Source organism: Aspergillus stella-maris (assembly GCF_047715825.1).
Source record: "Aspergillus stella-maris strain CBS 113639 unplaced genomic scaffold BDV14scaffold_90, whole genome shotgun sequence".
In the NCBI taxonomy this organism is placed as follows: Eukaryota; Fungi; Ascomycota; class Eurotiomycetes; order Eurotiales; family Aspergillaceae; genus Aspergillus; species Aspergillus stella-maris.
In genome coordinates, this window is record NW_027396884.1 from 140 (window position 1) to 21,542 (window position 21,403).

Genomic DNA, 21,403 nt, shown 5'->3' on the forward strand with positions numbered 1-21,403 from the left:
TGGGCTCCAACAGGATGAAGATGAATAGGATGGGTCATTCATTACATGGGTCAAGTAGTGGGCTTCATTCATTTGTGGGTTTTCATATGTACATAACATTGATGGCTTTGATGCATAGCCGGAGCAACCTTCCAGCTGCATCAGGCACGAACTTGAATTGAATTGAACAGCCAGCGCCGCGCAAAACAGAATCAAGTGTGGTGGTTCCATAAGGCTGTCCGCTAGCGAGGTCTTGTTGCGGATTGGATCTGATATCCATCGGTGCCGACTTGTATGGCTCTCAGAGCCCCGAAGCTCGGCCAGCTGGCCACCGCCGCTGGAACGGGTACGCGAGGTAGGCCCGCTGGCTTTGGAGAGGTCATTCCCTAGGTTAACGGGGTTGCTTCCCTGCGGGTCGCTGACCGCCTTAACAGGTTGGTGGTCAACAGCACTGGCGGCTTCATCGAGCAGGTCCTCGACTGCAGCGGTGAGGTTGGTGGCCAGAGGTTCTGAGCTGGCAGTGGTAGAGAGGGTCAAGGTCTCTGGAGCGTTGGTGGTCACAGGGAGCGAGGTCCCTGGAATGGTGGTGATATCGGGGTGTATGGTGCCCGAGGCAATGGTGGCTGCGAGATCCCTGGAGCGGTGGTGGCCATCGAAAGCAGAGGCTCTGAGGCAGTGGTGGGCTCGGGGTGTATGGTACCTGAGGTGGTGTCTTGAATACAGTGGTCATCAACGATGTCTATAGACATCGTGGACAGACACGATGCGGCCATTGTGCTGAAGAACTTGGTATAGCTTATCAGCGTTGGTATTGTAGCTGATAAGCCACGGTCTCCCGCGCTTGATCACAGCGTATCTGGTGTAGAGGGCGCTCGGGAGTATCGTGGTGGCGGATGATGCCAATCGCCCAGGTGGTGAAGGTATCCCGGGTGGTCAAGGCAGCCACCCAGGTATGGCAGGTCTTGTCGTCCATGGCCATGCAATGTACTGTTTCTGATCAAATGATGGTAGGAACCGACTAGTAAACATCCTTATGTAGGGGTTTGAAAGGATAGTCTTCCCCGCGGGTGGCACTCTGGTAAGGTTAGGCTCTCTGGTGGGTGGCCATGCAGGGCTTGTAGAGGTAGCCTGCGGGCATGTTCATCCTCCGCATGACCTTCTGCATTCGGTGGAGGCGGTCTCTTGAGGCTTGCAGCATTCGGCGGTGCCGCAGGTGGGTGAACTCATCTCGGATGGTAAAGGCAGCGTGGACGGAGAGTACCAGTGATAGGCAGGGCGCCTTGAGGATGTCAAGCAGAAAGATCCCTTGGTGGCTGGTGCAATCATGTTGGCGTTGCGCTTGTCAAGTAGTTGAGAGACCGATATTAAGGCGAATGATATGTCCGGGCAATAGGATACGCTGGTGGGCTCCAGGATCACCCTCTGGCCATTCATGTTACAGGACAACTCGATGGTGCCAACGCCCGTACCAGGGCCAACACCTGCTATCTCAGGTCCTGAATCGTAGCGGATTTCCTTAAACAAGGATCTGAGGCCAGATGTTGAGCGAAGCCGCTATCCAGAACCAACTGTCGAGGAAAGGCGGCGCGGAACCTTGCTCAGTCTGTTTCAGAGCCAATGCTGACCATGAGGGTTGAGCAGAGGTTGCTGGTAGGTGAAGATGCTGGCGGTTTCATCCTGGGGCGCTTGGGTTGGCGGCCGTCATGCTTGGGGTGTAGCTCCGGGTGAAGGACGTGGCAGGTGTCGGTGTGATGGTATACTGTTTGACAGCACGTACACCAGCGGACAGCGACGCCTGCAGTGTTGCCATTGATGTTGTTGAGCTGGAGAATACTCCTGAATCGGCTACCGCGGTGGTCCAGCGAGGGGCCACGTTGGCCTTGCTGGTCTGCCTCGACATGGACTTGAAAATCATCCTGGGTGGCTCAGGGTGATGTGGTATTTCCAGGCAGCCTAGCAATCACGCGAGTACTGAAGTAGACAGTCTTGGTGTTGGTGTATTTGGGTCCTAAAGCCTTGTACAAGACCACCGGCATGATCTCTTGCCGGACCTTGATGCCCACGTGGCCCAGGTTATTCTGGATCTCTTGGATCCCCTTCCCAATGTCTTGAGTCGTGGGGGTAACGGTGAAGTTCAGGCATCAAAGATGGTAGCACTGGTGTTCGGCTTAAGGTAGGTTTGGACATGGTCAAACAGCTGGTGTACCATGAAATCATCTTTGAAGATATCCTCAAAGATTGACCTGATATAGCTCTTTATGGCGGAAATGGCTCGATCCTGGTGTTGCCGCCAGGTGTCTGTCTTGTCATCGTCGAGCGGGAGCGAGGGGACTTGTTCAAAGGTGTAAACCTCAGTCTTCTTGGCGGCGTCGTTCTCGTCTTGGTTGCTCGAAGATGGCCTGGGTTCTGGGGCTTTGAGATTGCATCAGTCATTAATTATATGAGTTTTCTTTGTGGGTTTCATATGCACAAACGGCGTTGACGGCTTCGATTCTGCTTCATTACGAAGTCCTGCACAGCCGGATCAACATTCTGGCCGCATCAGGTATGAACTATATATATCAGCTACCTCCCTGCTCTCTCCAAGTCCGCAGCCCACAGCGCCGCCCCCACAGCATTACTGAACTCAAAGACCATACTCGCGAATGGCACCATCTCTAGCACAACGGACGCCATGCCAAGACCCGTGTATGCTCCCCTCCGCCTGGTAATGAATTCCTCCCTTTCCGCCTTACTGAAGCCCTTCAACTGGAAATACCTCACGTGCAGACCAGGTCCGGCCTTCTTTCCTGCAACGTAGACGTACATCACCGTACCAATGACTGGGATGAAGTTCAGCGGGAGAAGCATAAGAGAGCGAAGAATTCCACTGCCCCCTTCCGAAGAAGATCCAAAGGGGCGCTTAACCATCTTGCCTAGCCTCTCCATGACGCCTCGGCGGGTGTTCGAGCCCTTCAATTCACGGCCTTGTCGGACTAGCGCGTCCTGACCGCGTGATAACAGGACAGCATCAAAGATATCCACCAACGCATCCCGGATGATCCACCCCCTCGCAATGAAATGCGTGATGGCGGATGCCTCGCTAAGAACAAGAAGGACACCCGCGATGGGCGCAAAAAATGGTCCCGCTGTCAAGGTCAGGAATGCCGTCTGCGGGAGGTACGTGAAGAGGAAGAGTGAGGTAGTTATGCCGACGCCAGCGAGGAGAGTCTGTGTTATCCGGCTGTAGAGTGGCTTGTAGAGGGGTGGGTGGGTTGTAAAGTGGAGGAGGCCCTGTTTTGTCAGTATGGACGTTCGAGCTGGTGGATTGGGGATGTACCTTGAATGGGTAGAGGTATGCGCCGGAGAAGAGGATGTCGCGGGATGTTGCGGCGAGGTTGGCGGACTCGGCACGTAGGGCTTCTTTTGCTCTGTCGGACATGGTGAGGGAAATGGGTGCAAAGAGATGTTAGAAGGAAAGAGATGGAGAAGGCAAGAGATGGAGTATCAACGAGATGGAGAATGAAAGATGAGTGATCAAGGTGCGATAAGATTGTCCGAGACAATGACGTCATTACTACGGAGGGAACCATGCTTAGTTCCAGGTGCTGTGCATTGACATTGCTTTGGATAGCAATAATGAATTCAAAACGAGAGTACATCCTACAGTTTGAATGACAGAGCCGCCAGCGAAAGCTCCAGCTGTTTTCCTTAACGCCAACCAATTCAATCGCAGATCGCTAACCGCTAAAAACAAAAGAGACGCTAAGACCATCCAGGACCGAGATGTAGAGAAGGGAGAGAGAGTAAGCTAAGAAGAGAGTTTAGTTATCATTGTCGGCCCTGCCTTGATGGCCTTGCTGGCCATGGTGCCCTTGGTGCCAAATGGTGTCACCACTGAGAGCGGACAAACTGAGAGCTGCAAAATTGCGCCAACTTGGTGGGGTTGCGTTGCGATCAAGCCCGGTATCCGCAGATACATGTCGCTCCAAATCTGATATTTCCTGGTCGGTCATCGGGCTAATAGGAACAGGAGCAGATGCACCGTGGCGCCAGTCGGATTCATGCTCTGGTCGCGTTTCAGCATAGTGGCTGTGTGACATGGACCGTACAACGTCCCCCTTGCAGATGGGACAGGTGCGTCGGCGGGTTGTTAGCCAAGGAGTACTGCAGCTGTTAGTACAAAGCTTCAATCATTCGAACAGCAAAACTTACATGCACTCCACGTGGAATTCGTGCCCACATGGTAGGCTCATGACGCGGCTCTGCCCATCGATGTATTCCTCCAGACAAACAACACATTCAACTTGTCGCCCCGTATACTTTCGACGCCAGGTAGTTGTCCCGGAAGGGTCCCTCCGTTCGAAAGCTTTCGGCGCTGCTTTTTGGTACTGTGCTCGAGAGCGCGATTCAAATTTCGAGCCCAACAAGGGAGAGGTCTGGGTAACAGGGCCGGGGCTTGAAGAGCGTACAGAGCTGGATGACGAAGACGAAACCGAGGGAATCGTATGATACGTTCGAACCGGAAGCCGCTCCACTAGCGACTTAGGCGCTCGCCAACGTCTGCGGCGAATGCGTGATCGAAGTAGCAAAAGAATGTAAACGACAGAGAGTGTGAGCAGCGGGCTTACGACAAGGACCAGAAGAGTGTCAAAGAATGGGCTAGTCGACATGCTCGTGGGCGTGAGCGTGACCCACAAGCCTTCATGTGCTTTTGTTTTGACATCCTTAACATCTTTTTGAACCTCACGAGCGGCTCGCTTTTTGTCGCTGCGGACCAACTCGGAGTTTCCTGATCTGACACCGAGGAAATGCCTAGAGAACCAGCCTCTGGATTTGGTGCCATCGGACGAGCTAGTGATGCGGCGCGAGTCGGTCTTTCGGGTTTTGTCTTCAACAACAGACCTTTCTAGGGCGTAGTATTCTCCACTGCCAGGGGTAATGCTTCCGCCTTTGAGTGTCGAAGACTGGGTTTCCTTCTCGGCACGGTCGTTTGCTTCAGAAACTGAGCTGCCAGTAGGAACTGCGACAGAGCTGGTTTTGGGCGCAATAAGATCTGGATCTCGCCAGTCTTGTACCCCGATAACAAAACCATCACCATCAACAGCACTGGATTTGGAACCTTTGTCACCGCCCGAGTACGCAGATGTGTCAATTTGACCTCGAGACAAGTCTTGATCCTCCCAGAGGCCCATTGGAGCCCAATCAATGTTGCCACTGCTTGGAGGACGTCTGGTGTCGTGTGAAGAATCCCCGGTCTCGACGCCCAGGCCTAGAATTGATAAAACCTTGGAAGCGAATCCGACCTCGGGTTTCGACGCGCTCGTAGACTTGGGGATAGACGAAGGGGAAACGGTGGCGGAGGTAGTTGGCGTGGGCTCGGCGTCAACGTCGAGAGACTTTGTTGCGTCGGTCGATAGTTGCTCCCGGTCCTGCGGGGGAATGAGCGACGATAGCAAGTGAGCTGTAGTGTAGGAGGTGAATAGTGCAGGGATTGTCACGTTCGACGTATCGCCCCGCGCATACATCGTAACCAAGTTTCCTCCTCGGGTATCATCGCCCACAATCAACGCGAGCGCCCCGCGACGTTGCGCCCACTTGACCTTCTCCAGGAATCCACAGCCGCCTCTGCTGAGCAGGACGACCTGTCCACTTATTTCAGCAGTTTCCTGAAGCGACTGGATGTCTGCATGTGCGCCTTTCAGCGGCGGAGAATCGCGGTTTTTCTCGGCAGTGTCGACAACAACCGATTCAGGGAGGGGATGGTGGAGATGGTCATCGGTACCGTCGTTTGGTGGTAAGGAACCGGAATGCGTATCGTCTCGAGGAGCAGCACCCTGCAGGAAGTCCGCACGGTGTTTATTTGGAGTAGTGCCTGGATCTTTGTCATCGGAGCCCGGCTTTCCAATGCGAACTTCCTGAGGTACGTCGTCACCCTCTCTCCAACCAGGAATATCAGAGCAGCCGAGTTCTTTCCCAGAACCACTCGAGCGTTCTCCGAATCCTGCTCCCACCCATAATTGTCCGCTAAGACCTTTATCGGGAAGGAGAGGGCCAAACGCAGCAGGTCTAGCTAAGAAAAAGGTTGAGTTCTCGTCGGTAAGGCTGATGATAGCGGACGGAGGAAAGAGCGAGGAAGGAAGGTTGAAGGAGAAGAAAGCGTGTAGACCAGTCGCTCCGAGCGAGCTGGGAGTCGATACAGTAGGAGACGAAGTGAGGACGGAGTAGAGAGTGAGGAAGATGGGGAGGAAGATAAGGCAGAAGGCGAGGACGAGAAGGCGTGGTGGTCGCATGATTTCAAACTTCGATTCGGATATTTGTTGAAGGCAGTCAATATGAATCTGGCGGAGGGTGACTCAGTAGTGAGCAGTCCGTCGATGCCTCATGTAGGTGGACTCATGGAGGGGAGCCAAGGCAACAACGGGGGCCAAGACGAGAAGGGAACAGAAAGCGCAAAAGTCGAAGACGGGGAAAGACAGTGGGGGTATCAAGAGACGACGAGAGACAGAAAGAGACAGATGGGCAGTAGAGGCATGAACAAAGAGGAACGGGGGGTTGGTTGGTTGTTGATGTTGGATGACCTTCAGTTCCGGCGAGAGAGAGCAGCACTGCCGAAGAGTCACGGGATTCTGCCTCAGGCATACATGTCACACCACTTCCCTTACTAGAGCTCTTCTACAGTACGGAGTACACGCTACACACTCCAGAATGATTATGTGCTATTGTTTGCGGCGTATACCTCGTACAGAACACTATCCGAGTCTGACACCGACAGTGTTTTACCCCTGATCTTCCCATCTGAAGCGTGACGTCTCCTCTTCTCAGAGCGGGTTCAGGCGCTGATCAGTGCGCTATCATCCCCACGGCCACCTGCGTCTCCCGACGCGATCGACATGTGCCTGGGCACTGCCGCATGCGCACTGCGACTTCGGCTTTTGAGGCTTTTACTTTGTATAGAACCCCTCGATGGCCTGCGAACGCGGCTTGCGCCTGCCCACGGTTGTCTCTCCGCATGACCCATCAGCCTGTCATAGTTCGATAGTTCGCACATGACTCGGGGGGGCAGTCTGCAGAGCTGATAAGGCACTCGGAACCATGGTTCAAGTGGTATATCCAGAATATTGGCTGAAATCAAGCTCCGTTTCGCCTCGACAACCGATTTATGGTGGTGACGTCGAATGACACTCAACTGCGGACCGCGACGGAAGGTATGACAACAGTCTGGCATGCTTGCCGCCCTTATCTATGCGCATACCCTGGAACACCTCGGTCTCGTTAGCATCGTCTGGGCGACAGGTCGCGCTCAATGTCTACCATTTCCAAGAACTCCTGCCCGTATCTGCTACTGTACAGTCCAACTTAGCTCAAAGCGCCATATATTCGACTACGCAGAACGTTCGCCATGTCTAAAATCCTGGATAAGATAAAGGACGCAATGACTGGTCAAAAATCGAGATCCAAGCGTGCTAGTAAGTTCGAGTCAACCTACCCTCGAACCGTTTACTGAACTGTTATAGGCCACGGGTCGGATTCTTCGGGCTATGATGAAGATTCCGGCAGCTTTGGAGGCCCGAGATCAGACTCTGGTCCATATCGCCACGAAGATTACGGGTCGAGATTTGGAAGCTACGGCAATAAGCTACGGCCCGGCACTTATGGGTCGGGTGAGCATGGTTCCAGTACTCGTTTGGACCAGGTGCCGTATAGCAATAACGTCGCAGCTCGGAGCACTGGACGCGTTCAAAGCTCCACTGCTAATGGCTATGGCTCCTCGTCCCAGAATGATACATCCAGCTCCTATTCGAGCGCGAGAACAGCGCAAAGCTTTGAGGGAAACACTGCTGGCAGTGGAAGTCTTCATAGGCCAGTGAGGCATCAAAGAGGCGGGTCATATCGAGTACAGTTGTAATATGATGTATTCTAGGTTAACTCGTATACAAATCCACCACCACCACCACCACCCCTCGCCTCTCCCTCCCCCCAGGCCCCAAACCCCTCCCATTCCTAGGAAACATCCGTGAATGCTAGGTAATGCCTAATAGGAAGTTTCCCATTCGAGAAGGAGCAAGTTGTAGAGTGCATTAGGAAGGAGCACATGTCATCTGTCTTGGTCTTGCTCTCCATGAACTCACCTGCGGAATTCACTTCCACCCACTTCCCCGGCTGCCACCATGTCCCAGACAATGTCAAAAAGTGTGTTTGCCATGCAAAAGCAAGAATCATACTAATCGTTTCTTGTTCAGGACAACGAAGCCGCAAGAGACAGCCTCTGGAGGTGCTGCAGGGAGGCTCGCCCAAGAAGATGGCCATTGAGCAGGGAAGCGGCAGACAACACAATTCACTCAGTGAATTCAGCCTGCCCGTGAGCTTTCCTCCACTTCTCTCTTTCCCTTCCTCTAACACTTCAGACTCCAACCGCCGTCTCTCCTCCGCCTTCTTCGCTGCGCAGCTCGTCCTTTCAGTATCCATCTCAACCTCCCCTTCGCCGTTCTCCCTTCCTTTCGCTTGCATCGCAGAACAGCTCGATGGCTACTCAGAAATACGATCTTCGTCCTGAAAACTATGTTCCCACTAACCCAGCCTTCTTACGCTCTTCTGAATATGAGATCTCAAACGATCGCGACCTTGCCTCCTCGCAGCCGGTCTCTTTGATTCAGCTGTACACCAAGACAAATTCATCTAGGAATAGACCGAGGAGGGCGAGGGCATCCCAGTCGGACACTACGAGTGAAGTTGCTGCCTTCTACGGAACTGAAGGGTCTCAATCTGGTCTTCCGGCTTACTCAACCTCTGCAGAGTACGGATTGAGCGAAGACCCCGAGCAAACGAGTCCACCTTCACGGTTCGCTTCGCAAGAATACAACTGGCAGCGCGAGCCTCATGTCGAGAATCTACAAGAACGGTCATGGATCCCTAGCCAGGACGGTACCTACACTCAGAAGAACCCTCTAAGCTACGCAGGCGATTACAACCCTCCTCAATCCAGAGAAAGCAGCTACATATCTGAAAGCCCATTCCTCAAGAGGGCCAATTCTTGGAACTTGCCAGACGGCGGAGCTGGACCTGCCGGCATGACACCCATCGCGCAAATGGCAAGGGACACACCGCATTCTAAACCTTACTCGCAGCACTCTCACCGAACAGAGTACATACAGTCGTCTTCCCTGCAGTTGTACCGGGAAAGCTTCGATCGTCCCCACGACAAATCACCTTACGAGTCTGTCCGCTTGAAACACCGCAATAATCGAACCGATCTCCCTGAGATTACCTCCGGCCTGATGTACGGAGGATCTGCTGACCAGGATTATGAAAAGCCTATGGCTAGCACAACCATCCGATCGGAGCCGAGCTTCACGACTCATTCTCGCGAGCGACTGCTGAACACTGAACTACCCACATACTCGAGAAAGACGCGCGAGGCTCATAAGTCACAAGATTCATCTTCGCTGAGCTCGAGATTATCGAGCGGTGGTAATTCCACTCAGCGTACACTGAAAGACGAGATCTACGCCATATTAGATACAATGAACCTCGATTCCAAATCGTATCCCAAGACAACGACAATCCACACCAGCAAAGACCGACAATTCACATACTCTCGCAACTATGCTGACGATGAAGCTCGGTCTCTGCAACAGCTTGAGGTCAAGAACGGCGGAATTTCCAATCCAAGACAACCCGTGTCTCTGGTCCAAGACTCACAAGGAGTATCGCCACGATGTGAGCCGGAGGCCAGCATCAAGAAATCGCCCGACATGAAGCTCGGTCAACCCAACTCTGTCACTGCTGGAGCCTGCTTACTCAAATCGGCAACGCCGCCAAAGAAAACAATCAAGCCACCCCCAGGTTTCACCAAGTTCAAAGAAACCATCATGAGCAAGGCGTTGGATGCTAGAAATGACAGGTTTCGTGATGCAGACAACTGGTTTCACCAAGATCCCCGTGGGAAGGAGCAGTTGCGTGGACAGATCGCTGAGGCGAGTGAGAGCCTTGTCAGGCGGAGTGAACAGGCTCGAGGACAGGCATTCCCGGAAAAAGACCGCACTACCATCAAACAAACCGTCGGACTAATAGGTGGTGTTATCACCAATCTTAACGCGTATCGCTCCAGTGAACCAGACGATTACTTCACGCGATTTAGACCTATGGAGTCCCGCTACTGCGCGGCGAGCTGGGGAGATTACAATAGCTACTTTGAAGGAATTTGGTGATGGATGACGTATGGAGACTCATCTAAGTGGTGGCTCCGATACACCGTTTGTCTTCTATCGTCCGCGGGCTTCCGGAGGCAAAACTCGCGCTGTCTCAGTCTCAATCACACGAAGCATGGAAAGGGTTGGCTTTTTCTCGTTTGGCTCAGGTTTAATTGCAAGCTGGTGCGCTTTCAACAAGGTAGTCAGGGTCGATGTGCCTTTGGCATTGGTACCGTTATGTTCTCACATTTTTCTCGCCCGTGTTCAGCAGCGGCGTTCGTGCGCAGGCTTGAGTTGCGTTTTTCTGTCTCTTTAGTAATGTAAAGTAATCTCAAAATCCAGTCTTCGTTGTCAAGCTAAGCTAGACTACGTCATCGATTCTAGGTAGTAAGACGGGAACTCTCCCCTTCTCTCTCTACTCGCCGATAAATATTATCTCCCGTCCGTGTGCAGAAACCATACAAACGAGAAGAGAAGAAAAAGACAACAAGTGACATCAACCGCTAAGTGCGAATAAGCGCAAACAGAAAAGACCATATTCGCCCCAACGCCGAAAATCGATGCGTCGTAACAGCAGCAACACCCATGCTAGAATAATCTAAGGCAAGAAGGTAATAGTAAGAAGAGAACCAAGTGCAAGAAGGCTCTAGTAGACCCTGCAAGCACTGCAGCAACGTTGAGCCTCCTCAACCCCATAGAATCGTGGTGATAGAAAGACGTGAGTTGGAAAGAAGAATACATAAGATGGATTAACGGGGCAAGCTTGCTTGCTAGCACTAGCAGCTCACGAGATTAATGTGGTTATCGTTGAGCGCTGCGCAAGCGAAGAGTGTACGGTGCGGATGGAACGCTGTGCTCGAAATCGGCGAAGAGCGGTTGTGGTGCAGGAAGCTAGAGTAGGGCTCGAAGGTTGAGAGGTGTGTGCCGTCAACATTGTAAGTCTTGACTTCGTGGCGGTTTGTGCCGCTGCAATTTTATTACAATTAGCAGTGAAGTGGAGAGAATGAAGGGAAGGGGAAGCGTACACCATGAAAACAGGCGCATGCTCATGAACACTCAATGTCCGCAACGTATCTCTCGTGCCCAAGATCGTGCTGATGGGAGAGTCCATCCTCAGATCCCAGAGTCGGATCTCGCCATTTCGGCTTCCCGATATGAGTTCCCTCAAACCACCACGCTGCATATGCACGTTTGTGATCCATTGCTTGTGCTCGCGCCAGACTTTGACCATTGACGCGGTGGGTTTGAGGCGCTGGTCGAAAACGCGGACGGCGCCGTCGCCGAAACCTGCGACAAAGATATTGCCGGCGACTTGGTCGGATGTCAGGGAGGTGATGCAGGAGCCGGAGCGGGCAGGGATATCCTACTTCTGTTAGTGGAGGTCTCTAAATCGGTCCGAACTTGAAGACTTACGTTTGTGCAGACTTCTGTAGCAGCATTCCAGACACGGATGACCTTCACGTCACCGGCGACTAGAGCTTTACCTTGGCCTTGCTGCCAGTCGAGGACGAGACCGGCGTTACGGTTGCTAGGAATCAGCTCTGGGAGGGCGCGGAAGGCGGTTACAATTTCAACATCCTGAGACGATTCGTAGTTTCGGAAGATCTTGAGGACGCCGTCTGATGATCCTGTCATGAGAAGGGCTTGGTCGTCTTCATTGATGTATCGCACTTCGTTGATCTTCGAGCCCAGTGGGTTTCTGTTGGAGAAGCGGTTGAGGCGCTTCTGATTCTGCCAGTCCCAGATTCTGTAAACGTCAGCATCCAGTCTTGCACCAGGCTTGCCTCACTTACGCAATCGTATCACGGTCATCCGCAACGGCAATGTGATCTTCAAACTGGTGGAAGCACATCTTGAGCGGCTGGATAGCATTGGACAAGAGCGCTGTCGATTGATCCCAAGGGCTACTGCCCGCCTTACCCTTCAGAGGTTGGGTCTCTGAAATAATCTTCTCGTTGCGACTACGCCTCCAAAGGCGCTCGTTGTAATCTGCGCTGCCAGGCTCGTCGGGTTCGTTCGGCTTCATCTGCGGTTCCCGGAAGTACTGGCCATGGGTGAGAAGCTGTTCGTACTCTTCGCGGTATTTCTCGCATATCAAACGTAGGGATTCTGGGATTACCTCTGTGGACCAATCAAGGAATCTACTCATCAATGGTATGCTTGGAGCACTAGAGGTGTCTCGGCGAATGAATCCTCGGGATGTCGGAATTGGGGCTTGTTGGTATGTTGTTGCGGGCGCAAGTTGGTCATTGACCTCAGGAGGGCGCGTCCATTCTGGCGGGGCTCGACCTCGAGGGGTAGCAGGGGTGCGGGCCTTGGGCGATGTATCGGCTTCTTGAGTCTCTCCTTGGGTGGGACCACCAAACGCGAGGTTTTTCAACGACGCCGCAACGCTAGCAGTTCGTCTAAGACTCAACGAAAGGTACCCTTCTTGTTTCGGAGGTGCGGTGGGAGGAGGCGTCGCAGCGGCCTTTCTCGGGCTGGGCTTCTCTCGTACCTGTGATTGCTGCTCAACTCGGCTAGAGAGGTCTAAAATTTCTTGTCGCAGTCGCTCAGTTATCGACGCCATGGGGGACTCGAGTAGCGCATAGTGCATGTAATCAACAATCGTTCCTGCATCTTGCGCGATATCAGGATGTGGGTCGACAGAGAGTATCAGAAGTTGCTTCCAAATCGTGCCGACGGTGGTATTTCGCGACAGCGGATGTGGCTTAACTGCTGATCCGTCAGGTTTATTGCCTTTAGAAGAATCAAGTCCCAATTTGGAGATGAGATTCTTCTTTTCTTCCAGTAATTCTTCGTAAGCGGCGACCAGGAATTTGTTTTGGTAGCGTTTCACGTAAGTCGAGAAGAAGACCAAGAGCTCCTTCCTCACAACGACGCTTCCATCTGCGGCCATCGGAATCGCCGAAATAGCTAGGCTTTCTTCGATATGCTCCACCTGGTCGGTCAAATCGGGAATCCCAATGAACGTTGTCAGAGCATGTAACATTGCAGCTCTTACCTCCGGCACTGGGTCGAAGTTGAGTTCGCAAAGTCTGGTTGTTGCAGCGCAACGAATGCCCATCCATTTCGCTTCGGGAAAATCGGACCACAGCATGCTAATGCAAAGACAGGACCATTGCCGCAGCAGAGGGTTCTCAACATCCATCAGGTGCATCAAACAGGATTCGAAGAGCTCCGAGGAAAGGCAGACGTTCTGGCCTTGGGTATAGTTCTTGCAGAATATAGATATAATGAAAGCACACATGGCTCGGTGTTCGCTAGCGTTGCCAACGGGAATAGGAGAAGTGGGGTTGAGAATTGAAATAAAGTAATGAATTCCGTTGTCTTTGAGGAGGTCGTTCTGAACTGTATGATCAACAGCCATTATCCGCGCCCATATGAATACCATAACTGGTTTCAACTCTTGCGCTGCTGACTGCAAAAGTTTAACAACGTAGGGGAATATGCCGATGCTCAAAGCCAAGTGGACGGCCCATGGCCCAAGATCAAGAAACTTACTGAGCAGGATCAAGGCTCGCAGCCTGTGCGCCTGACTCAGGAGCACCTGCAGAACGATGGGGAGCTGATCTGGCGGACTTTTTTCAGTTGGTCCAGATGAGAGGTACACCTCAAAGGCAGTGAGTTGCTCCGTGAAGAAAGAGGAATGTTGGTAATCATAGTGTCGGCGGCCTTCTTCATTTTCAATGAGAGCGGGAAGTTGGGCGAGCACCATCTCAACAGCCAAATCCCAACTCTTCCATAGCGGGTGGTTATGAGTTTCGGGAAGCTCCGGTGATGAAATGGGCGTACATTTATATGTACGCATAATTCGCTCACTTAACAGGAAGTTGCGGAACAAGGCCGCAACCATGAGGTCCTGACGAAAGAGTTTCTTAAAGAGAGCGCGTGGCAGAGTTTTCCAGGCGATGGTATCCGTGATGGCAGTGAAGATCCAGTTCAACTCTCCCAGGGGACTCCGACGGTCCTGCAAACGGCCAGGTACTCGGAAGTCGTCGATGCGGACGTTGGATTGGAGAGGGTTTTGAAGTATGAAGAAACGTAGGGCAATCTCGATGGGCGTCGTTAGACAACATGTAAACAAATCCGCCGGAAGATCTGGGTTCGTCGGAAGGGACTCATTCTTCTGACATGCTGCGAGAATGATACAGTCGCCATAGTTCTGGACAATAGCATTCGGATCCAGCTTCTTCTGTTCAATGTTTTCCTTTTCGTGTTTTTCAACGAAGGTGTGGAAATTTTGGACAATATTTCCCGCGTGAGACACATCGAAGACGAAAAGACTGGGGCCGGCGAGCCATTGTTGTAGGTCATATAGTGAAACTGGAATGTACTGGGTGTAGTTCTTATTGAACACCCAGATCTCACCGGATTGCGTCGGAAGGGGAACACCGTGACCGTTGTAGTGGAAGAGGACTCGTTCGTCCTTGGCGTTGCGGCGAAGCGAAACACAGAACTTTTTTGTTTCATCGACGGATGGGTCGAGGTATTGCTTATACCGTGTTCTTAAACTGAGAGTCTCGTACTGCTCCTGCAGCTTCTTACCGATCTGCTCCATCAACTTATTGTGACCACCGCCGGTTGTTGATGTCGGGTCGACCCAGCATTCCAGTTTCGCGGTTGGATTTGTCTTGACGACATCCGGGGGGTCGACACCGATATTCAGGCAGATGGCCAACGCGGCGGAAACGGTCTTGAGTCGATCTTTCATCCGCCAATCCTGGGTCGGCCAACTTCCGACGGGGTCTCGTGGGAATCCATTCGATTCGTGGCGCTTTTCCGTGAAGTACATGTAGAAATTCTAGAGCTTCAAGTCAGACGCAGATCGGGGTGGCTCGGTCGTATCTGCTTACCGAGTGAAGAACCTTGAGATACTCGCTCGACGTATATTCCTCCTGCCACCCATGCCTCATCGCAAAGTCCTCCTCGTCCTCATTGTCCACAAATACGGGGGTTTTATCGAATCCTCCTCTTGGTCCATAGTCGCTCCTCGCCCTCTTCAGAACCGCCGTCGGCCGGGTATTCTCGGATCTGTGGTCTGACATATACGGCGAACTATCCCCAGTGTTCGAGGTTGTGTTCTCACCAGAAGAGCTCGTTGGCCGGCCCGGCGGCGCCGGTTTCTGCTCGACGGAGGTAAACGACCGGTGGTGGCTTGCGATCGGCGCCGGTGATCTCTCGCGCGGCGGAATGTACGTTTCCAGGTCAGGACCGAAGGCGACTCGAACTGATTTCTGGTTGTTGCGTCGCGGGAAATTGGCCTGGAGACTGGAGGCCTGCTGCTGTGGCGGTGTGTCTCGTTGCTCCATCTCTTTCGTCGGGTCCCTCATTGTGCGGGGATGACCATCGTGGTTGCCTCGTTAAAGGACTCGACCGTGGTCTAATCGGATAATGCTTGTCAGAGGGATGTCGCGCAGAGGGAGTTCGAGGGACCGTTTTTCGACAGTGGGGCGCTCACCTTATCAAACACTGAGCGCATATACCGAATTCAGGCCGACTATCATCGGGATGGGGTTATCGTCGGGACAGTGTCGGAGAGGGTGGTTTGATAAATCATAGAAGGTTTAAAAGAAAAAGTCCGTCAAGCGTACGATTTGAAAGCAACTCTCTCCTCGCCAGCGGACTTGAGATGGCTGGTCGAAAGGCGGGCCGGGTTGGGACTGGAGGTAAGGTCACCAAGGGAAGCTCGCCGGTCTTGGCGATTACCTCGGCAGTCGGCACATCTTTGTTCCATTGACTCCTCTGGCCATGGCGTTAGCGCCCCTTCCCGTGACGTTACCCCTACCCATGTGTGACTCACAGTTTTTGCCCTTTATAATTTACATTTTACCCGTTTCTTTCATCAACTAGCATGTTAGCTCAGGGGAAGAGCGCCGGGCTCATAACCCGGAGGACCCTGGATCGAAACCAGGACATGCTATCCTCATCTTTTTTATTTTTTTATTTTTGGTTTTCAGGTCACAGATAACTCGAGTTTTTGCTAGTTGCTTCCAATAAGTCTTTAATGTCCTTCCGTTACTACATACCATCCTTCCCATTCGCTTTACATGGATGGTCATTGTGTGAAACATATATATTAGCGATGACCATGTATACGCCAACCCATTGTCGAGACTCGGAGCCGAACGCGCTTCATGATCGCTTCCATGGCATTCTTGCAGCAATTTCTGGATACCAGTCTTCCTTGCTTGGTGTCCCGGCAGACTATTCGGCTTCATACTCCTCTTGAAATGCACCTTCTAGGCAGGATTTGTTGTTTCGTTCATGAGACCCTTATTTTTGTTCGGTTTCCCCGCTGCTACTCCGTATCGTCGACCATCTACCCTGTTGCTTTTCACTTTAGGGTCCGCGCCGTGGAGAGGTTTGCGCACCCCTGTCCCTCGAAGGCAAAGGTCGATGAGTTTTTGCCCCTAAGATAGTGTTAAAAGAGCTAGCTCCTGAGATCTTAGTGTGAGGCCAACGACTTTACCTACCTCATCTTGTAACTGCTGTTCCTCAACCACGCGCGCTTCTTGTCGCTTACTACCTAGGGTTACATTTTCTCCGTTTCTGTGCATGAGTTCCAATGCAGTAATCTCCGTCACATGTGTTCGAGCCATACACAATGGCGCATTGGCTTTCTGGTAACGTGTGAGCGATTTTGGCGGAAACCAAATGGAGATGCCGATCGATTCCAATGGCGAGGATGCATCTATTTTGGCGACTTCAATTCGGCGTCCAGCTGCTGTTGTATTGTTATGGTAGAATTGGAGCGCCAGTCCGTAAAAGTCCAAAGGGGCATCTCTCGGCAGGATGTGGTCTTCATCTGCAGCAACGGTATGTTTAATCTACTGGACAACTTCCCATACTTGAATTGTAATATCGTGCCGTCCGTCGATCTTTCGCGACGCCTTGTATAGTCTTCGCCAATCAACGTTTGGATTCTGCTGATGAATATGACTGAGCCGTCCGAGGTCGTTGTCTTCCTGGAATCGAGATTTCCAGAAGTGGTTGCAGTGGAAGATAGGCACCATCGCCCGCGAGAGCGCGCGTAGATGGAGGTAGTCGGGCGTGCTCATATAGGATGCGACCTTTTCCCGAAGTTCCATTGACAATCGCTGGAATGGATCATTCCTTACAGATCTTGTTTCGGGAATTCCACATCAAGTTCGGGGGGCAGATGGGTCAAAGGCGCAGACCTCAGATCGTATCCTGTGGCTTCGGAATTCAGAGAGGAACGGGGTACGGATACTACTTTTCGCCGTAGGATTTCGCACGATGTTGGAAGCATCGGACCGCTATACACTAGAAAGACACATTATATACGTAAATACAGCTGCCCTTTGGGCAGAATCACCTCAAACCTCAGGAAGACACCCCAAACTGCATCCCACCCGTCTAAACGGCAGCGGCCTCAACCTCTCTCCGCTTCCCCTCGCCCCCTTAAGCCCACTCTCATAAGTGCTCACATCCCACCACTCAACCCACTCCGTACGCGCAATTACAAATGACCGATGACAGACGGAGCAGGATCGTCCGCCTGCAGCGCGGATGTCCCGCGCCATCCGCAGGAGCCGGAGCATGAGGGGTGGGAAGTTTGCGTAAAAGTCTGCGTCGAAATCGGGGTCAGAGTCTGAGAGGGGCGGAAGAGTGTCGAAGTAGGTTGACTTGCTGAAGGAGAGAAGGGCAGCTTCGCGGAGAGAGGGGACGCGAGAGGTTGTGTCTGAGTGAGATTGGGACAGTGTATGGGTATATGAAGACAATGACGTTGTTGCCTGTGGTGTGTCTGGGAAAGGAAAACCCTCTGCATTGAACCGACGAACAGGTCCCGTTGCGACATGAACAGGCGCCCAAGCTTCTTCAGGCGGAGGCCCATCGTACTCGGCAGTCTTGAGATTTTCAATCAATACCCGGGTGCTAATTTTATTCTCATAAGAGTCGTCTTCGTCTTCGTCTTTGTCTTCCGGGTCCTGAGCTGGAACTGGAGGGAAAGGGAATTCCCACCGCGCAATCTCCACCCCATCATCCCCGATCTGCATCAACGGGTTCGGGCGCACAGTAAGCTGCTTGAGATCACCCTTCTTTATCAGCCAGAGTAGTTCCCAGGGGAGGAATTTCAGCCGGTTAACGGATAGGTTTAGCTCCTGGAGCTTTGTCAGGCGTCGGATGGCGGGTGAAATTTCAGGAAGTTTATTGTTGCGCAGGCTGAGGACGCGCAGGGAGTCAAGCTCGAAGAGCTCGCCTGGTAGGGTAGAGAGGGCGTTACCGGCTAGAAAGATGCGGAGGAAGGGTTGCAGGGAGGAGTAGACTTCTTCGCTGATTGGGGGCTCTTTGATGCTGGGGTGTATTGTCAGATGTTGGAGGGGTCGGAGTAGGTTTGGAGGGAGGACGCGAAGATTGCCGCCGCTGTAATAATTGTGAACCTTTGCACAGTATAAAAGAAGTTCAGGAGCTGGTGGCGTACCTAAGATCAATACTGTCCAGCCCTCTCTCTAGACAATCATTGACAATCGCGCGCGCAACCTGATGCTCCCTCGGCTCCTCCGCCGCGACCTTTTTCGCGAAGCCTGCGCGCACCGGCCCCGGAGCTGGAACCTGCATCCCAACGAGACTAGAACTCACATTCCCAGTACTTGATTGCGAGCCCAATCCAATCCCCTCATCCTTAATCAGCTCCTCCCCCCAACTCACGCCATCCTCTGACGCAAAATGCACTCCCGACACCCCCGAAACCGACTCATCGCTCCCCATCCAGACACCGCTATCAACAAGCCTCTTGTCCTTGAAGTCTGCTCGTTTTCGCTTTGTCTCTTTCTCTTTCTCTTTCACCATCTCGCCCCACCATGTACCTCTATACCTCCGCTTGCGCGAACCAGACAGGTCCGAGGGCGCATGATAATTCTCGAGGCCGGACGCGGGAATATCGTCACTCGAAAAGAGCGCGGGATCACTGGATGGTTGGCTAGAGAGGTCGTCGAAGCGAGAGTGGCGGCGGTGGGACTTGTAGCTGTGACTGCCACTGGGTCTTGTTGATGCGCTTGGTGCGCGTGGTGGTTTGTTTGTTGGCGAGCGGTGGCGGATGCGTGGGGGCGGGGGGAGGGGTGGTTCGGTGTCCATTCTCAATGTATACTTCAATAGGTCAAGTGAATGACGCAGAAGGTATGTAGGAGACTGAAAGGGGGAAAGGGCAGTATTTATGAAATTCCAGACGCGTCGTGGTGGCCGGAGATAGCGGGCGCTAGTCGACTGGATTGATTAGATTAGATTGCGGCCACCAGACTCCCGCTATCATGCGACTCCCTACAGTTGACGTGCGCAATGGCATTTAAATAGTATCCTTGTGTAATAAAGAATATGTAAGCTTTGGTGTGGTCTAATAAGTTTACTCAAGACCTCAAACACCAATCAGTCACGATGTTTCGCGTCCAGGGCCTTTAGACCTAAGGATAATCGGAGCTTCGCAGCCGACAGTCGACAATATATTTTTGCGCCAGGTCCTTCCCAGCTTCAGCACGGACACGCCGCCGCCGCCGCAAACCGATCGGAGCTTCAACACCGCGACCACAATTTCAACCTCGTCCACCTTACGACAACAACAACGACCGCAACACCACAACAACTCTACACCTCCAAGTCAATAGCAGCTCAACACCCACCCGTCAAAATGAGCCCTCCAAAGCCCAAATCCGCAACCTCTGCGGCAGACCTCCACTTCGAGCGCAAAAACCAGGACATGGTCAAGCTGCCGCAATGTACGTCCTTATCCTCGCTCTCCATTTTCCAAACCTAGGAATACCTAAACAACTTCTCTAACACAAGTCGAACTACAGATGCCCGCGTCCACAAACGCCCGATTCCCCACGCCCCAATCTCCTCCCCCTACGCTGGCCCCTCGGTCCCCAAAACAATTTACGTCTCGACATCAACACCATACATGAGCGCCGTCAAACGCGTCCAGAAACTCCTCCGGCACGCCGAAAAACGCGCAGTGGCGTCTCTATCTAACTTATCGAAAACAAATAGCAAGAAGGCGAATCCCCCCAACCAAAAGGGGAGCCAAGGCCAGCAGGAAAAACTCCTTGCTGCCCTCGCGCGCGGCGAAGAGAGGGAGCAGCTAAGTTCAGAAGAGGTCTTAGTTAAGGCTACGGGGCGTGCTATGGGGACTGCATTGAAGGTTGGGAAGTGGTTTGAGGGTCATGGACGAGAAGCGGAGTATAAGGTGCGCCTTAAGACGGGGAGCGTGCTTGTTGTCGATGACATTGAGGAGGATGAAGGCAGGAAGGAAGGGTATATCAGGGAGCTGGAGGGGAGAGGGAGAGATGGGGCTGAAGATAGTAGCACGAGCGAAAATGAAGCTGGCACCGGAACTGGAAATGAGACGACTCTTATGACAACGGCGGATCAGGGCGATCCAACAATTCTCTCCGAGACATATGGCGAAGCTACAGCGGTGACAGCATATACGTCGTCAGCATCTAAGGCAATCTCCAAGTCCGCGTTGAAGAAACGGAAACGCGCAGCTGGGTTGGCTGCTTCGCTTGCAGACACAGAGCTACCGGAGACGCGGACAAGATGGGTAAATTCCGTGGAGGTTGCTATATCCTTGAAGTGAGGGTTGTTTTGCTCCGATCCGTGCATCAATGATCTTCAATTATGTTCTCAGAAACAGGGCTTTGAACAGACTGAACAAGAACCTGACGACGGGCTTACGTCTCGCAGCATCGGCGCGTTGCTTCATGCTGCTTTTCGGCGTCGTCCTCATCATGCTCAGTTTGGCGATTCTCAATCTGCAGACAAAGTCGCTTCACGCGTATTACGAGATACAAACCTGCAAATGCAGCGATTCTCCCTCACCCTCGCATGCTCGGCAGTCTAGACAGGGCTCTTCTTCGCGATTTCTTTTTCCTGGTGTCTGACTCAAACTGTCGCCAGGAGTAGAAGTGGCACTATAGCAACTGCTCGCCGGAACACGAGATAAGTAGCCAATCATGGAAGTCGCACCCTGCCGTTACGAGGCAGGCCTTTGTTCTTTCCCGTCACACGTGAAGACAAAGAATTCGCCTACTGGTGGGGGAACAATGCCATTGTTCAATCCCAAGATGACAAAGAGAACAAGCGGTTGGAATTTTCGAGATGATAACATGCTAAATTATGCTGTCGAGATGAGTATATACAGCAGGTAGAATAATTTGAAAAGGAAAATGTTGAAAGGAAGGGAGTAAGGAAGGGCATGAATAGGACCCAGTCAACTGTCAAGCACAACTGCAGTT

General features: G+C 52.5%; 8 protein-coding genes and 1 non-coding gene across 9 annotated transcripts; 5 read left to right on the top strand and 4 right to left on the bottom strand.

Annotated features, from left to right (window-relative positions):
- Positions 1–2,219: 2,219 nt before the first annotated feature.
- On the bottom strand, positions 2,220–3,591 carry BDV14DRAFT_154367 (EI24 domain-containing protein). Its single transcript, XM_073766645.1, has 2 exons — positions 3,299–3,591; positions 2,220–3,252 (listed from the first exon to the last, which is right to left on the bottom strand). The coding sequence occupies exons 1-2, from the start codon at positions 3,398–3,400 to the stop codon at positions 2,545–2,547; spliced, it is 810 nt and encodes a 269-aa protein (XP_073622869.1). The 5' UTR covers positions 3,401–3,591; the 3' UTR covers positions 2,220–2,544.
- On the bottom strand, positions 3,592–6,392 carry BDV14DRAFT_154366 (PA and RING finger domain protein). The gene is made up of 2 exons (XM_073766644.1): positions 4,174–6,392; positions 3,592–4,125 (listed from the first exon to the last, which is right to left on the bottom strand). Exons 1-2 carry the CDS (start codon positions 6,249–6,251, stop codon positions 3,783–3,785), a joined length of 2,421 nt encoding a protein of 806 aa, XP_073622870.1. The 5' UTR covers positions 6,252–6,392; the 3' UTR covers positions 3,592–3,782.
- A 662-nt stretch (positions 6,393–7,054) lies between these two features.
- Positions 7,055–7,967, top strand: BDV14DRAFT_154355 (uncharacterized protein). Its single transcript, XM_073766643.1, has 2 exons — positions 7,055–7,427; positions 7,476–7,967. Exons 1-2 carry the CDS (start codon positions 7,361–7,363, stop codon positions 7,865–7,867), a joined length of 459 nt encoding a protein of 152 aa, XP_073622871.1. The 5' UTR covers positions 7,055–7,360; the 3' UTR covers positions 7,868–7,967.
- On the top strand, positions 7,961–10,474 carry BDV14DRAFT_154395 (uncharacterized protein). The gene is made up of 2 exons (XM_073766646.1): positions 7,961–8,320; positions 8,367–10,474. Exons 1-2 carry the CDS (start codon positions 8,054–8,056, stop codon positions 10,167–10,169), a joined length of 2,070 nt encoding a protein of 689 aa, XP_073622872.1. The 5' UTR covers positions 7,961–8,053; the 3' UTR covers positions 10,170–10,474.
- An 8-nt stretch (positions 10,475–10,482) lies between these two features.
- BDV14DRAFT_183663 (ubiquitin-binding TORC1 subunit KOG1) lies at positions 10,483–15,801 on the bottom strand. The gene is made up of 6 exons (XM_073770396.1): positions 15,008–15,801; positions 12,271–14,955; positions 11,945–12,195; positions 11,565–11,898; positions 11,177–11,514; positions 10,483–11,117 (listed from the first exon to the last, which is right to left on the bottom strand). Exons 1-6 carry the CDS (start codon positions 15,482–15,484, stop codon positions 10,928–10,930), a joined length of 4,275 nt encoding a protein of 1,424 aa, XP_073622873.1. The 5' UTR covers positions 15,485–15,801; the 3' UTR covers positions 10,483–10,927.
- A 201-nt stretch (positions 15,802–16,002) lies between these two features.
- Positions 16,003–16,074, top strand: BDV14DRAFT_t132. Its single transcript has one exon. It is a non-coding gene; the product is annotated as a tRNA-Met (tRNA).
- A 141-nt stretch (positions 16,075–16,215) lies between these two features.
- On the top strand, positions 16,216–16,894 carry BDV14DRAFT_183670 (uncharacterized protein). Its single transcript, XM_073770397.1, has 2 exons — positions 16,216–16,564; positions 16,628–16,894. The coding sequence occupies exons 1-2, from the start codon at positions 16,419–16,421 to the stop codon at positions 16,779–16,781; spliced, it is 300 nt and encodes a 99-aa protein (XP_073622874.1). The 5' UTR covers positions 16,216–16,418; the 3' UTR covers positions 16,782–16,894.
- Positions 16,895–17,428: 534 nt separating this feature from the next.
- BDV14DRAFT_183671 (leucine-rich repeat domain-containing protein) lies at positions 17,429–19,314 on the bottom strand. Its single transcript, XM_073770398.1, has 2 exons — positions 18,598–19,314; positions 17,429–18,539 (listed from the first exon to the last, which is right to left on the bottom strand). The coding sequence occupies exons 1-2, from the start codon at positions 19,248–19,250 to the stop codon at positions 17,492–17,494; spliced, it is 1,701 nt and encodes a 566-aa protein (XP_073622875.1). The 5' UTR covers positions 19,251–19,314; the 3' UTR covers positions 17,429–17,491.
- Positions 19,315–19,797: 483 nt separating this feature from the next.
- Positions 19,798–20,745, top strand: BDV14DRAFT_193362 (ribonuclease P subunit p20 family protein; the record flags this gene model as incomplete). Its single annotated transcript, XM_073771772.1, has 2 exons — positions 19,798–19,885; positions 19,964–20,745. 2 exons carry the CDS (start codon positions 19,798–19,800, stop codon positions 20,743–20,745), a joined length of 870 nt encoding a protein of 289 aa, XP_073622876.1.
- Between the last annotated feature and the right edge of the window lie 658 nt (positions 20,746–21,403).

Bases quoted from the DNA above. Each gene is read 5' to 3' on its own strand.
- BDV14DRAFT_183670 (XM_073770397.1), top strand. From the start codon at position 16,419: ATGAGACCCTTATTTTTGTTCGGTTTCCCCGCTGCTACTCCGTATCGT. The intron at 16,565-16,627 runs CTAAGATAGTGT...GACTTTACCTAC, and splicing joins AGGTCGATGAGTTTTTGCCC to CTCATCTTGTAACTGCTGTT.
- BDV14DRAFT_183671 (XM_073770398.1), bottom strand. From the start codon at position 19,250: ATGGACACCGAACCACCCCTCCCCCCGCCCCCACGCATCCGCCACCGC. The intron at 18,540-18,597 runs GTACGCCACCAG...CAATTATTACAG, and splicing joins CTGGACAGTATTGATCTTAG to CGGCGGCAATCTTCGCGTCC.
- BDV14DRAFT_183663 (XM_073770396.1), bottom strand. From the start codon at position 15,484: ATGAGGGACCCGACGAAAGAGATGGAGCAACGAGACACACCGCCACAG. The intron at 11,899-11,944 runs GTAAGTGAGGCA...TGACGTTTACAG, and splicing joins GATGACCGTGATACGATTGC to AATCTGGGACTGGCAGAATC. The intron at 11,515-11,564 runs GTAAGTCTTCAA...TAACAGAAGTAG, and splicing joins CTACAGAAGTCTGCACAAAC to GATATCCCTGCCCGCTCCGG.
- BDV14DRAFT_154366 (XM_073766644.1), bottom strand. From the start codon at position 6,251: ATGCGACCACCACGCCTTCTCGTCCTCGCCTTCTGCCTTATCTTCCTC. The intron at 4,126-4,173 runs GTAAGTTTTGCT...TAACAGCTGCAG, and splicing joins GAATTCCACGTGGAGTGCAT to TACTCCTTGGCTAACAACCC.
- BDV14DRAFT_154395 (XM_073766646.1), top strand. From the start codon at position 8,054: ATGTCATCTGTCTTGGTCTTGCTCTCCATGAACTCACCTGCGGAATTC. The intron at 8,321-8,366 runs GTGAGCTTTCCT...CTAACACTTCAG, and splicing joins TCAGTGAATTCAGCCTGCCC to ACTCCAACCGCCGTCTCTCC.
- BDV14DRAFT_154367 (XM_073766645.1), bottom strand. From the start codon at position 3,400: ATGTCCGACAGAGCAAAAGAAGCCCTACGTGCCGAGTCCGCCAACCTC. The intron at 3,253-3,298 runs GTACATCCCCAA...CTGACAAAACAG, and splicing joins CATACCTCTACCCATTCAAG to GGCCTCCTCCACTTTACAAC.
- BDV14DRAFT_154355 (XM_073766643.1), top strand. From the start codon at position 7,361: ATGTCTAAAATCCTGGATAAGATAAAGGACGCAATGACTGGTCAAAAA. The intron at 7,428-7,475 runs GTAAGTTCGAGT...GAACTGTTATAG, and splicing joins ATCGAGATCCAAGCGTGCTA to GCCACGGGTCGGATTCTTCG.